This window comes from Microcaecilia unicolor, chromosome 1 (assembly GCF_901765095.1).
Source record: "Microcaecilia unicolor chromosome 1, aMicUni1.1, whole genome shotgun sequence".
Lineage (NCBI taxonomy): Eukaryota > Metazoa > Chordata > Amphibia > Gymnophiona > Siphonopidae > Microcaecilia > Microcaecilia unicolor.
The window spans coordinates 567451025-567466856 of record NC_044031.1 but is presented as its reverse complement, the minus strand read 5'-3'; the positions used below and the strand labels follow the sequence as shown (position 1 = coordinate 567466856).

The following is a 15832-nucleotide window of genomic DNA, read 5'->3' as shown; positions in this document are numbered from 1 at the left end:
ATATATTATATTATATTATATTATATTATATATATATATATATATATATATATATATATATATATTATAATATAATATAATATAATATAATATTATATTATATTATATACAATGTAATGCTTGTGGTGGGCTTCTGGGTGGGAGTGACTCTTCACTGCCTATGGAAAAAAAAGTATAATCATTAAATATACTTTTTTTCCCCTCAGTGACGGGCCCACCTTCACCCAGAAACCCACCAACAATAAATTTTAATAAAGGCGAGTTTCTGGGTGGGGGTGGGCTCTACAGTGCAAAGGACATAAAAAAACCCCAAAATGTTTTATATTTAATGCTGGTGTGCTTCAGGGTGGGGGAGGGTGAGAATGGGAAGGGCAAGGGATGGGTAGAAGTAGGGCAGGGCTGAGGCTATAGGGAGGGGTGGGGTAGGATAGGGCTGATGCCTAGCTACGGGAAGGATGGTGAGGAAGGGAAAGGCTGATGCTGGGCTATGTGGATGGATGGGGAGCTAGGGGAGAGTAGGGGAGGGCTGATGCTGGGCCACTGGGATGGATGGGAGGGGGGGGTAGGGAAAGGAAGGACTACATGACAAATTTAAATTTTTGGTCCTTTATTTTGTAATTGATAAGGTTGGTCTGTGTTCTACCTGTGACCGAGCAGGTGAGAGATTCTGCTGGCATGTGGTTTGTGTGCGGATCTATGAGTCTGACTTGTCTGGCTATTCCAATGGGATGTGTATTGCTGTTGTATTCACTGCTGCCTTTTTAAAGGTACTGTTACTGGTATTCCTATTCAGAATTGGTGTTAAGGTTTGCAGCATAGGCTCTAAGAAGCCTCTTTGCAGGATATAGTGTTACTTCACAAAGTACCTGGCAGTGAAGGGATTTTGTGTTGCTATTATTGAGGTGCTATCAGAATTTGAATACATTTTCCTATGGAAAGCTGTTAGAGGAAACATTCTAGCTATGTTATGTATGTATCCCAAGAAAGGCTACTCATAACCTATATACATAGTGCCCACCCATGTTAGCTCTGGGCCCACCCAAAATGTCAGGTCTGGCTACGCCACTGCCCAGGATACACCTGTCTTCTTATTTAGATCTGTATTGAACTAAGAGGTGCTTGAAAAGTACATGAATGTTTTCCATTATATTGTATTGTATTATATTGAAAGGCAATTCTATAAATCAGTGATTGGATGCCAATTGGGTACATACATTATAGTATGATTGGTTTGCACCACAAATTGGCATTTATGAGTAAAACGTGTGCCAAAATCATTTTTTTAGTGTAAATGTTAGAGGACGTTGCACATTTGGGCAGAGAGTGGGTGGGTTATGGGAGTGACTGAGGTATGTGTACTTCAGGGCACACCTAGGCACCAAAAGCTATGACTGCCTTTGATGTGGCAAAACTGCTGGTGTCTAACCTTAGGCACAACAATGCCAACTTATTTTCATATTTTATAATGGAATTTTGGCTACCAGATGCCATTATAGAATTGGTGCTAAGCACATGGCATTGGAGCACTTAAATCTTGGCAGCAATTTATAGAATTGCAGCCTTTGTGCATAATTGCAAGAAGATGCTCATGGGGAGGGGCTTGGGTGAGGCAGAGGCAGGTCATCAGTTAAGTGCATAACTTATAAAATACTATAAATGAAGGTGCATTGATGACAACTTACTTTAGTATTCTATAACAGCACTTGATTTGGGTGCCTAATGGTGGCAAGTTAAAGAATTGCCTCATAACTGACTTTGAGAGGCATTTTTGATATGACATCTAAATCCAACTTTGCTGAAAACATCCAAAAATCAAGTAGCAAATCTGGCCATTTTCTTTCCTTGATGTTTTTAGACATTTTTTTGCTCGGTGCATTTTTCTTTAGTGACCATTAAGAAAAAAGAGAACATCAAAGGGGAAAATGCACAAAAACAAGCCATTAGAATGTATGGGGCACCATCATTCTTAGTAGACTGACCACAAAGGCATCCCAGCAGAGCAGTGAGTCACCATAGGGGGCACTGTAGTGGATGTCTCAGGTACACATCTTACTGTTACCTCCTTATATTGTATGGGGAGCCCTCCAAAGCCCATCAAAAACCTACTGTACCCAACTGTACACCACTACAATAACCCTTATATTTGCAGTTGTCACTTATGTATGGGTACAGAAGGATTTTGGTGGGCTCACATTTTGCACCACAAGTGTAACAGAGTGGGATATGGGCCTGGGTCCCCTTCTCTACAGTGCACTTTACTGACCACTACACTACTCCAGGGACCTACTCGCTGCTCTAATTGGACTGGCCATAACATCTGAAGCTGTCATAGAGGCTGGTATGTTCTGTTTCATTCACATCTTTGAGGGGGTGGGAGGGGGTCAGTGACTACTGGGGGAGTAAGGGGGTCATGCCTTATCCCCTCCAGTAGCCATCTGGTCATTTAGGCACCTTTTATAACTTAGCTGTGATTGGAACAAGTCCACACCAAAATGTCCAACTTTTAGCCCTGGACGTTTTTGCTTTGTTCCATTATAGCAGAAAATGTCCAAGTTGTGGGAACACGCAAATCCTGCCCCCCCCCCCCCGCCCAACACACCCCCTTGTGATTTGGATACACTGCAGAGGGATTACATTTGTATATATACATATGTAATTCCCCCATTATAATGGAGATTTCTAAAAGGTAGGAGTAGAACTCTCCATAGTCACTGGGGGAAGAATTACAGGTGTGAGAGGAATGGGGATCCAGTCAAGAGAGTCTGTGCCGGAGGGAGAACTGGATTGTGATCAGAAGTATCAGGAGCAGCCTTGAATTATTTGTAGTCCAAAGGGACAGGTAAAGAGTATTTGTAAACATCTTGGTATTTGCTGAAGGAAATGAGAAGGAAAGTGATTGAGGTTGTAATCCACAATCCTGAGTGAACAGGAGAGTTGCTAAAACAAATAGTCAACTGTACAGAGGAAAATGGTCTACGTGCCTGTTGCAGAAAGTTCAGTAAAGCTGAATTTTCAAAAAGGCAAAATAATTCTTGGAGTGCTGTCTGGTTCTTTGGAACAGGAGTGATGGCACTTGTTCCCTGGACTGGTAGAGAACCCCTTAGAAGCTGAACTTCATTCCCCATTGCTACCTGATCTCTGTTCCAGACCTTGACCTCATCCAAGCTCAACAGGAGAGATTGTACAGTGTGGGAAGTGGGGAATGAGAAAGTACAGCAGTGTGAGATAGAAGAATACATCTTAGTGGTGTGGTCCAGGTTGACCATTGGAACTGGGCCGGTGATGATTCGGTTATGACCTGGGTTTCATATCTATCTATCTATGTACAATATATACAGGGAGAGAGGGCGAGAGATACACATAAAAGACAGAGAAGTTAAAAGTAAAAATAATACTGTGGAGTAAAAGCATTTCAAGTTTTTTCAACACTTGGCATTTCTTTTCAAATAAAATACTGAAACATTCTCTCTGTTTCTGTCTCTCTCCTTTTTTTTTTTTTGGTCTTATGGTCCCTGAAATCTAAAGTTTACACTTTCAAACCAATTACAAAATCTATATTACAATTTGAAACACATCTATTTTAAGAACAACTATTTAGACTTTAGTACACACACTTCTATTAAACTAATTCTTTTTGAAAAAGCTGTTGACATGAAATGTTTCAATAGAAAATGTTTACACAGTTCAATAAGCCATCATAACACATTCTGTTACATTTCTGAAATGTTGTTGGATGAAAGCAATCTTAACTGCAGATGGTCTCTTCAATAGTCTAGCTCCTGGGGTTCACAGATTACAACAGACTTGATTTTTGTGGTGATTACAGTTTGATGACAGCCAGAAAGGAATCAAATCACTGATCTTGACTCCTACAGTGTTTTCCTACTGATAAATAACTATGGCCATTTTGACAGCTGCTCAAACTCTTTTACCCATTGCAAAGTACTTGATTGCCCTCCAAAACCATAAATACCATGGGCTTGTAATATGCAGCTTCAATGAAAAGTAAACACTAGTGCATCAATAGCACCTGCAGTTCTATTATGACTGATACTGTAAAAAATATAATTTTGCATTGACAACAGTGGTTACATAAACCTAGCAAATAGTTTTGTTCATATTCACTTGAGTTTGTTATACAATACAAATCAGCATAGTACTGTCACTTGAGATGAACCAGACATGACAAACAGTTTCATGGTAAAAAAGAAATCGTGTAACTAATTCCCAGGACAATATTTTTGTACAGAATGTACATCATGAATTATTTTTAGTTACATTGCGTTTTCCTAATATTTTTGGAATTTTAAATGTGCTAAGTGATCTGGAGGGGCATTTTCGATAAAACATTTGATTTTAGACATTTTGCAGTTTTCAAACCTAAGAAGCATCTTTTTGTTTCAAAAATGGCCACCTCCTTAAACATTTTTAGACATTATCAGGCTTATTTTGGAAAAAGAAGGGCGCCCATCTTTGAACAGAAATTGGGAGATGGGCATCCTTCTCACAGGGTCATCCAAATCGGCATAATCAACAGCCAATTTTGGGCGTCACCAACTGCTTTCCATCGTGGGGACGACCAAAGTTCCCAGGGGCGTGTAGGAAGCATAGCGAAGGTGGGACTGGGGCATGCTTAACACATGGGCGTCCTCGGCCGATAATGGAAAAAAGAAGGGCATCCCTGACGAGCACTTGGCCGACTTTACTTGGTCCATTTTTTCTTGCGACCAAGCATCAAAAAGGTGCCTGAACTAACCAGATGACCACCGGAGGGAATTGGGGATGACATCCCCTTACTCCCCCAGTGGTCACTATCTCCCAACCACCCTAAAAAAAAAAAAACTTTACAAATATTTTTTGACAGCCTCAAATGTCATACCCAGCTCCCTGACAGCAGTATGTAGGTCCCTGAAGCAGTTTTAGTGAGTGCAGTGTACTTCAGGCAGGCGGACCCAGGCCCATCCCCCCCTACCTGTTACACTTGTGACGGTAAATGTGAGCCCTTCAAAACCCACCACAAACCCACTGAACTCACATGTAGGTGCACCCCTTCACCTGTAAGAGCTATGGTAGTGTTGTAAAGTTGTGGGGAGTGGGTTTTGGGGGAGGTTGGGGGGCTCAACACCCAAGGTAAGGGAGCTTAACACCTGGAAGCAATTTCTGAAGTCCACTGCAGTGACCCCTAGGGTGCCCGGTTGGTGTCCTGGCATGTCAGGGGGACCAGTGCACTTCGACTGCTGGCTACTCCCACAACCAAAGGGCTTGCATTTGGTCATTTCTGAGATGGGCGTCCTCGGTTTCCATTATCGCCGAAAACTGAGGATGACCATCTCTAAGGTCGACCTAAATGTTGAGATTTGGACGTCCCCGACCCTATTATTGAAACGAAAGATGGACGCCCATCTTGTTTCGATAATACGAGTTTCCCTGCCCCTTCGCGGGGACGCCCTCAGGAAAACTTAGGCTCCCCGTTCGATTATGCCCCTCCAAGTGAGTTGTGTACGTAAATTGCTTTTTAACATCCAATTAACAGCGATGATTAGCTAGTTAACCAATTAAGTTATGTGCATTGTTATAGAATATGCTTTGATTTCCACATGGAAATCATGGCACTATATAGAATCCAGTGGATAGTGTGTTCTGATTAGCATGCATTAACTGGATAATGCATATTCAATGCAGGAGCACTTACCGCCTCCTAAATAGGAGGTGATAAGTATTCCCGTACTAATTATTTGAAGTTGCCATGCACTAATGACAACATTCATGCATAATTTGTACATGAAAAAGAAGAACAAGAAAAAGCCTGATTTTACTGCTGCATTAAATGTTGACTTAGTGCATAGGAAACTCAAAGGTACAGTATCCCTTTCCTCTCCACATAGCAGTGACAGAAGCACTCAATAAATATGGCAGCCAGAACATCACTGTCACCCCACCTTTGTATGAACTTCATGAAGCAGCAATTATTAATAATAAGTTATGATTTTTAATATCGTTTTGGGCAGACTGGATGGACTATTTTGTTACTTATGTGCAATCATTTACTAAGGGACCTTTTTACAGAGCAGTAGTAAGCCCAACACGGGCTTACTGCTCACTCTTTCGGGACTGCCACCGGCCCAATGTGGCCACTAGCGGCAGTCCCGACCCACGCGCATACCATTTCTGGAGCAAAAGAGAACCCCTGGAAATGGCTTGTGCAGCGGTAATCAAGCATCACCGCGTGCTGCCCTGTTATTCCTGGGTTAGTGTGGGAGCCCTTATCGCCTTCTGTCGCATGGCCGTGCGGTAAGAGTTCTCTTACCGCATGGCCATTTGTACTGTTTTTATTTTTTTTTTACCTGCTGTGGTAAAAAGGGCCCTGGCAAATGGGAAAAATGCCCCCTATCTCCAGCGCAGGACCCTTTTCCCCGCAGCTTGGTAATAGGACACCTAAGTTGCTATAAAATGTGCTTAATCTGATTATGTAATAATGAAGAACAAATCCTATACCTCTTTGTATTTCCATGATTCTTCCTTGGAGATTGAATGGCTTATTGGAATTTATTTATTTATTTGTTATATTTGTACCTCACACTTTCCGACACATAGGTTCAATGCGGTTTACATACCAGTAAGATTACAATGTGTAGTGCGGAGAAAACAGGCTAAGCTTAGCAGAGTAATGTAGATGTGTAGATAGGTAATATTGTAAGGGAGAGGGGGTAGAGGGGGTAGGAGAAGGTGCTAGTTTTAGGCTAGATTGAGATATTCAGGGGATAGGGGATAGGAATCTCTGGAGTGTTAGTAAAGGCTTCAGTGCTCTGGTATAACTTGCAGCGTATCCATTTAAATGTTGGAATAATTAAGTGGTGATTTTCAAATTCCTGACCTTGGCTCAAGGTCTTTAGGTACCTTGTGCCTAATTTGCAAAAGGAAATGATGTGCATATTTTCGTTTTGGAAAAGGTTTATAAGTATAAAGAACCTCTAGACTATACATATAGAAAACAAAATGCACATGGGGTCTTACATTAAAATTCAAGAAGTTTTTCATTTACTGCATGATAATTGCCAAAATTACCATGTGACAACTTTAAAGCCTATGCATTAAGTTTTGGGAGTGTTCCAAACATCTGCACATACTGTTAATATAAGAATATACACTTAGGAGCCTTTTTACAAAGCTTCAGTATCACTAATGTGTGCTTACTGCAGCAGGAAATGAGTTATTGCAGGGCACGCTGAGGCATCTCAAAGTAATTTGGGGATATACGTACATTAATCCCATGGTAAATAATAAAATGTATTTTTTAGTGCTGGGGTGGGTTTGCGGGGGTGGAGAGTAGGTTTGTTCTGTGCTAATTGGTTAGCTTGTGGACATTGCTGTGCGCCAATTGATGAGTGCACGCTTAGCGTGTGAGTCCCTACCATCTATAAAATTGGTGCCAGTAGGGGCTGATATGCTAATGGCCATGTGCTAATGGGAAAATTAGTGCATGGTCATTAATAGGAGAAATTGGAAAATCATCCATTTTACCCCAGCGGTAAAAATGGCCTTAGAGCATGGGACTAACATGTGTAAGGGCATTCTAAGGTCACTTTCTACCCCTCTATGGGGTCTTTTACTAAGCCCCGGCAGCATTTTTAGCTCGTTGCAGAAATCAGCTGGCAGTAAACACAGAGATGCCCATAAGAATATGATGGATATATGCAGAAGCAAATCCCACAATCCTTGGTAAAAGAAGAAAGTATACTACTGAAAACCAAAGATATTAACTGCTGTCTGAAAAACAACTCAGGCTAACAGCAATATAAGTCAAACAGACTTTTGTATACTTATACGATTATACTTATGTTATTTCTTTATGTGTCTCAATATTTTCAAAGGGTGCCCTCAGAAATCTCTACTCATTTTAAGGCAATATCATTTGTTTGCCAAGTGGCATAGCACATCTTTCATAGGGCAACGCTTCCGTACCAGCCAGTCAAGAGTATATGGCTGGTACGGAAGCGTTGGAGGGCTTTAACCCAAGTCCCTGAGGAAATCTTTGAAACCCGCGGAGTCGGGCATCTCCAGGGGAAGCCATTTGGGCAGTCACATTGCGAGCTCAGCATTTGAAAAAAACTCTTTAAAAAAACGCTTAAAGATAAGTTCACGTTTTTTTCTAATTTTTTTGCACTATATTATGTTATAGCACTTTTGATTCAGGCAATAGCACTTACACTTATGTACAAGAGTGGCCGTGCAAATCAATTTAGTTGCAGGCACTTACACCAAGTAAACTTGGTGTAAATGCTTATGCCTAAATTAGGCGCAGACTCGGTGTATTCTATAGCAAAACACATAGTTTTTAGGAGCGCCCATGGCCTGCCCATTCCACGTCCATGGTCACACCCCTTTTTCAACTATGCTTTTTAGAATTTACATGCATTACTTTACAGAATAGGCTTAGTCAGTTGTGTGCGTAAATGCTAATGCCAATTAATATCAATAATTGATTGTTAATTGGCAATTATCAGTGCTGATTGGCTTGTTAGCTAATTAAGTTATGCACGCAAATCCAGAATATGACCGTCGCACTGTTAAATGTCCAAAATATCAAAAAAGGACTTGAAATGTCCTGAGGGTTAAATTCCTGTATCCATTGTTAACCCTCAAGACATTTCAAGTCCTTTTTTGATATTTTGGACATTTAAAAGTGTCGAGTTGTTTTCGGGGGCTAGATGATGCTGTGCCGGGCCCATGCCTTATAGTCCGATCATCTTGGGCTGGCTGGGTGGCGCTACTGAATCACCTTTTTTTCTCCACTTCATATGTTGAATGATTTATATGTAATTGTGGGTGACAATTGATTCCTGTATCCTACACCACACACAGGTAGTGTGAAACTGTGATTTTGGACTTTCCTAACCTACCCATGCCCCTCCCTGGTCCAAGCTTACCCTTGCAGATGTGCACTATGGATTTTGCACATGCATGCCTAAGTTTGCTAAGGTGCACTATGGGTGTGTTAGCATTTTTAATGTGCATAAATGGTTTACACGCATTAAACGCTAACACACCCATAGAAATGTATAGGTGCGTTTAACGCGTCTTAAATTTAAAGATGCATTAGAAACGCTAATGCACATTAGTAAACACATCCTACAGTTTATAGAATACAAAATAAGGGCTACTACTACTATTTATCATTTCTATAGTGCTACAAGGCATACACAGCACTGAACAGTACACCATACACAAAAAGACAGTCCCTGCTCAAAGAGCTTACAATCTAGATAAGACAGGCAAACAGACAGAACAATTAAGGGTAAGGGAATAAATAGGGGAGGATAAAGGACAGGACAAGTGAGTAGTGGTTATGAGTCAAAAGCATTGGTAAAGAGGTGGGCTTTAAGTTTGGACTTGAAAACGGGCAAAGACGGGGCTAGACGCACAGGCTCGGGAAGTCTATGCTGCTACATGCATAACTGCAAACGAGTGCCAATTAGTATCATTTAACACCAATTAAAGTCAAGTATTGGTTTTGAATGCCAATTAGTAATTATTAAATTAAGTTATTCATGCAACTGACACAGAATTTTAACACACAGCAAGTCCAAAACTAATGCTGCATCAAGAACGAGCAACTACTGCTGCATCTTTGTGTGCTAAGCACAAAATTGTTTCCACAAGTTTATAGAATTAAGGGGCACATTGACATAGTCCCCACTCTTTCCCTGCCAGTTCCCTATTCTATTCTTTATGTGTCAGTTATCACAAGGTAGGGGGTAATTACTATGGGGGAGGGGGTAATTACTAAGGTATGGTAAAAGTCAGGCTTTTACCACACCTTAATTTACCGTAGGAATGACCAACCTGTGGTTGTTCAGTACTGCAGGTTAGTCATTCTCCCAATACTCCCAATCACAATCCTCTCCAAAACACTCTCCATATATGAGCCCCCTCCAGATGACCCACCTATTTCTATCACTCCTTACCCAGAAAACCTTCTCAATGTTAGCATTCCCAACCTACCCAGAACCCCCCCCCAAAAAAAAAAATAAAAAAAAATTAAGACCCCACTCCTCACAAAGACCCCTCAATGAAGGACCCCCAACCCAGAAGGGTCCCTAATCAGCAAGTGACCCCTGTAGGGCCTACCTTGAAATAGCTCTGGGATTTACTGGGTTTAGGCAGGACCGATTCCAAGTCATTCTTGTCCTAGTCAGTGCCAGGTTCAAAATCCTAGCCGGTGCCACCATGGTTTTATGTTTTTTTCATAAAATTTATATGAACAAAGACGATTAAACAGTAGAAATGCATTACTCTGGAAAATGTTTATTTGTAAAACAATACCTTTCTGTATTTAGGTTTTCCTGTTTTTTGAAGCATGTTCTGAATTAATCCATGACATTTATTTTTATTTTTATTTATCCATATTTACAGAGTTACAGAGTAGTTCGTGTGGTAATCCAGGTGTCCCACCAAAAGGCATTTTATCTGGCACACGCTTTGACGTTGGAGATAAAATCAGGTATAGCTGTGTAACTGGATACATTCTAGATGGGCATCCTCAGCTAACCTGTGTATTGAACTCAGTCAACACAGCATCATGGGATTTCCCAGTTCCCATCTGCAGAGGTAAGGAAAATAACTTGCATTATTGTGAACGGTTGTGTAGAAGGAAATAAGATTGACTTGATTCACTTCTATGACAGAGCTCACAAATCGGTAACATCCTTAAGTAAAATAAATTTATATTCACCTAGTTCCATTTCATCTAAGCAAAGATGAAATGGGACTAGGTGAATATAAATATTATTTTATTAGCTAATGTATATGTTAATATTGTTAAGTAATATATGGGCCCTTATACTAAAGCTTAGTGCATGCTAATGGACATTAGCATATAGTAAACTTCAGACTCTATAAAGGGCACCCAATTATCCATGCCCATATTTGGGTATGATCCAGAGAAGTGCGCACAACAAGCCAATTAACATAAATAATGAGATGCTAACAATCAATTATTGGTGTTTATTGGCACCAATTAGGGGTTGCATGCACATCTGGATGCAAGCTATTATATAAGCTTGGATGCCCAAATCCCATAGCACACAACCCAAAAGAGGGCATTGTCATGGGAGAGGTATGGGTTGGTCAGGGACATTCTCAAAAGATGCATGACATATTATAGAAACCCAGAGATACACACCCAACTTCTGCAGCAGGATTTACACCTGTCTCTGTTGTTATGTCCTTTAGATTGTAAGCTCTTTTGAGCAGGGACTGTCTCTCTCTTCATGTTTCACTGTACAACGCTGCATAAGTCTGGTAGCACTATAGAAATGTTGAATATTAGTAGTAGTAGTAATTTATTTATTTGTTGCATTTGTATCCCACATTTTCCAACCTATTTGCAGGCTCAATGTGGCTTACATAGTACCGTGAGGTGATCGACTTTCTGGTTTGACAAATACAGAGTGATATTATGGTATAGTAAAGTGCATGTGTGACAGACACATAAGGGAATAGAAAGGAGAAAGCGTCCTCGGTTTTCATTATCGCTGAAAACCAGGGACGACCATCTCTAAGGACGACCATCTCTAAGGTCGACCTAAATGTTAAGATTTGGGCGTCCCCGACCGTATTATCGAAATGAAAGATGGCCGCCCATCTTGTTTTGATAATACGGGTTTCCCCACCCCTTCGCGAGGACATCCTGCGAGGACGCCCTCAGGAAAACTTGGGCACCCCATTCGATTATGCCCCTCTATGTCATGGTATACTATTTACAATGTCAACACAATACATAATAGAACATTATAATTGATAACGAAGGGTAAAGCAAAGATGTAACATATAGATAGGTAATAAAGTAGGAAGAGTTAGAAAGTAAGGTGATTGATTTAAAGACAGTTGCACATGAGGTCAGAAAAATGGTTAAATATTATCTCAGCTAGGGTAGGAGTGGATAAAGATGTCCTGCTGCAGTATATGTGTTACCGGATATAATTTAAATGTTCTTAATATCCATTAAAAATGTTACAAAATTGTCACAGTCCTAATATGATATTTAAGAACAAAGAGCAGGGGAATATTTTAAGAGCACTCGCTAAAATTTCTCAACCAGTTGCTGATTAAAGCAACAATAATCACAATTGCAATGAATTAAATATTATCTCTGTTGAAATGCAGTGTCCTGTGTTTCCAGATTTAAAGTTATGCACCCAGGACACAAAGACTATATTTTTAGCTTCAAAAAGGTTTATTAAGCTACAATATGATTAATGCAATCATATAAATAAGGTTACAAACGAGAGGTAGCTTTTAAAAGGATCTTAGAACAGAGAATTTGTGCATAAAATAGAACAAAGTAACAGGTCCAAATCTTAAGGTTATAGGTTAACTTACAGTCCTTGTTACAAGCATGCTGTGATGAGCCGCATGGTCAGGGATGTCTTCCCAGCCCAGAGCAGCAGATCCCAAAGAGAGCAGCAGGTCTCAAGAGGAAGAGGTCCCAAGAGAGTGAGCTGGGCTGTTTCCAGGCTTTTTATAATGTTCCCTGAGTCCTGGGTATTGTAGTTTGCAGGGGATCTTGGGTATTGTAGTTTGCAGGGAAGCATGGTCATATGTTTCCTGGATATCTGCTGGCAAATGGCTTTTCTATAGTTTTGAGGGTTTCAGTCTGCTGTGATAGGTGGAGTTTCTTTTGTCATTTGAGTCATAGGAGTCTCTCTGTCTGCTTCAGTTTTTTGTTCTCTAGAGATGTCTTGGTGACCCTCCCAGCCAGCTTTTGTCTCTGTTAAGTGTTTGTAATTGACTAGCCCTGCTACCAGAAATTCCCAGGGAAAAGGGGAAAGAAGGTATTGAAATGCAGTTTCAATACATCTTTTAAAAGCTGCATTTTTATATTGATAAATTCAATAACTCTGCTACATATTTAATTCTGACAATTGGCTTATACCATAACATATGCAGCCTGAGTCACTCTTTGTGTGTGTGAGTGAGACTAAGGAGTTAGTTACTTCTTCCATGAAAGGCTCGCTTGTGGGTATCACAACGTGTAATGTCTTTTGGAGAGAGTGTAGTTAGTGAAAGTCCTTGGGAGAACATTATAATTCAAATCATATAAAAATTCAGACATCCAGGTTGGAAAATGCTCAATTCCAGCAATATTTTACAAAAGGCTTTGGTGAACATAGACCCTTTCGTAAAATATTTCTAAGGATATGCTGGCATTCACAGCAGGAGTAGCCATTTTACAGATATAAAGGTGGAAAATTAAGTAGCATGAACCCAGCAGTTTCCACATTAAGGGGGTTGTTTACTAAAGCTTAGCTTGAGTTATCTGCAGCAGTGCCCATAGGAATAAAATGGGCCCTGCTGCAGATAAGTCAAGCTAAGCTTGAGTAAACAAGGGGGTAAGATTCTGCATTTCCAGGTGGAAGAAGTGATTACACATTGACAAGCTTAAATGGCACCATGTCCACTTGTAACTATCCCTTTCTCAAACCTAGATGTCTAAATACCATCAATTAAGTTGTAAGGTCACAATTTAGAGATAAGCAAACACAAAAGGGGATTAAGAAAAATTACCCTCTTAGTTCCTTGTGTAAAAGCTCGACTGAAACAAGCACTTTTTTGAAAGTCCTTTTTATTGGATTTTAAATTATAAACAAGCACTTTTTAAAAAACAGTGCATGCCTTTGAGCTGGTCTACAATCCATTGGGATTTGTTGTTTTCCTATAAATGACTAATCTCTTTGTGCACTGGGGAATATGCAGTTAGAATTTTAGCCCACCTAATGCATATCCAGTTGAAGTCCCTTCAAACTTCTGTGTACTATGGAACTCTGTTTCTAAATAGTGGCTTTCTGAAATCCCCATATGCAATCTACACATTTAAATGCCACTTTCAAAATAACCTCCTTAGTGTTGATTCACTTAAATCAGTTTAGAATCCAAAACATATATATAATTAGCAATTGTAACAGCAAATATTTGGGCACTATTTAGTCAAAAATAAAAATGTTGGCTATGACAGTGAGGTGACTAAAGTGTCAGCAAGGTTTTGGCCTTCCACTGCAGGTGATATCACATGGGAGAATATTCAGGGGTCGTTTTACTAAAGTGTACTGAAAAATTACCTGCGCTGGTGTACACACATGTATTAGATGCGTGCAGGTCAATTTTTCAGTGCACCTGAAAAAAAGGCCTTTTTTTCAGCTGAAAATGGACGTGCGACAAAATAAAAATTGGCGTGCGTCCATTTTGGACCTGAGACCTTACCACCACCCATTGACTTAGCAGCAAGGTCTCACACATTAACCGGTCAGTAATTGTCACTGCTGATTACCACCTGGTTAGCCCCAGGCAATGAAATATTTCTGGCGCACATACTGAACGCAAGTAATAAAATGAAATTACCGCCCAGGCCACACGGTAGATGGGCAGTAGTTCAGAACTGGCACGCATTTGGTGTGCGTAGGCACCTATGTGGCTTAGTAAAAGGGCCCCTCAATATGTTTCCTCCATTAATTCCAGGCGATGGGAGTGGCATCATGAAAGCTACTCAGTATATCTGGAAAGAGGTACATGGATATATGTTGAACAGTTGTGAACACTTACAGTAATATGGTTGAAATTAGCAATTTGACACTTCTGAGTAGCAGGTTTTTATTTTAGGAGGTTTGCCATGTGTAAATAGCAGCTTTGCAAGTGCTGATGGTTAGAGGCCATGTAAAGTTCATGTTTGAAAGCTGTCATTTATATGTATGGATTCACACCATATCTGAATGGGAAGGGCGGTGGTGGTGAAGGCAGGTCAAAACCACCTATATATATTCTCCTATATATACACTTATTTATTTATTTATTTATTTATTACATTTGTACCCTGCGCTTTCCCGCTCATCGCAGGCTCAATGCGGCTTACATAGTAATTATTATTATTATTATTATTTGCTGCATTTATATCCCACATTTCCCCACCCATTTGCAGGCTCAATGTGGCTTACAATATAATACAACAACAATTACATTGATGAAATAAGAACATCAGAATATGGATAGTAGATAAGGTGCAAAAATATATCATGGCAACCATATTAATGGAGCATGAATTTCAGCATTGTTGCAGATAAGGTGCATAAAAAAATTATGTATAATAAGAAGTGGATAAATGGGTAAAAACATAACTTAATAATAACAGGACAAGATATAATGATTCAGTAATTAGGGTGTGAGTTAAATTAAGCAAATTAGAAAGGTCCATTATAAATATATATACATTGCTGTCACAAATAAAGATGAGACATGGATAATTGTAACTCCAGCACCTGATTTGCTCCCCTCTCCTCCCCCAATCATCCAATCCCCTACTCCCCTATATCAAGAAACCCTTCTGGTATGCGATTTTACTGACCTCCCAATAATACACAACCCCCCACCCCACCCCTGATCTCATACAACTTTTGAGTGGGGTTTTAGGAAAATGTTTGAGGGGTCAATTCTACTTAACTGTCTACTATTTAGCATGACTTGTAAAATGTTAAAATATCACATTAGGAGCTTGGCTGCTTAAGTGACTAATATTATCCATGCAGATTTTGTAATATGGTATATGTCAATGCAAGTGTCTTAAAGTGCTTTTTAAATGAACATGTTAAATGAACTTTTAAAAAGCTCTAAAAACTGGGATAAATTCAGAAAATACAAAAACGAACTGATTTGTTTTCTTGCCTGTCTACCCTCTACCATGATGTATTCATCAATAGTCTACAGGACAGCTGTATGGACAGAAGAGTGAATATCACCACTAGTTTGCAAGAACACCCATAATCCACCCTGTCATCCTAGAGCT

General features: G+C 40.0%; 1 protein-coding gene across 1 annotated transcript in view; it reads left to right on the top strand.

Annotated features, from left to right (window-relative positions):
* The window catches only part of CSMD3 (CUB and Sushi multiple domains 3), a 2043988-nt gene that overhangs the window by 353857 nt on the left and 1674299 nt on the right, over window positions 1-15832 (top strand). The window contains exon 4 of the mRNA XM_030189879.1: window positions 10414-10608. Coding sequence (XP_030045739.1) covers window positions 10414-10608 — 195 coding nt within the window. The remainder of the gene's footprint in view (window positions 1-10413; window positions 10609-15832) is intronic.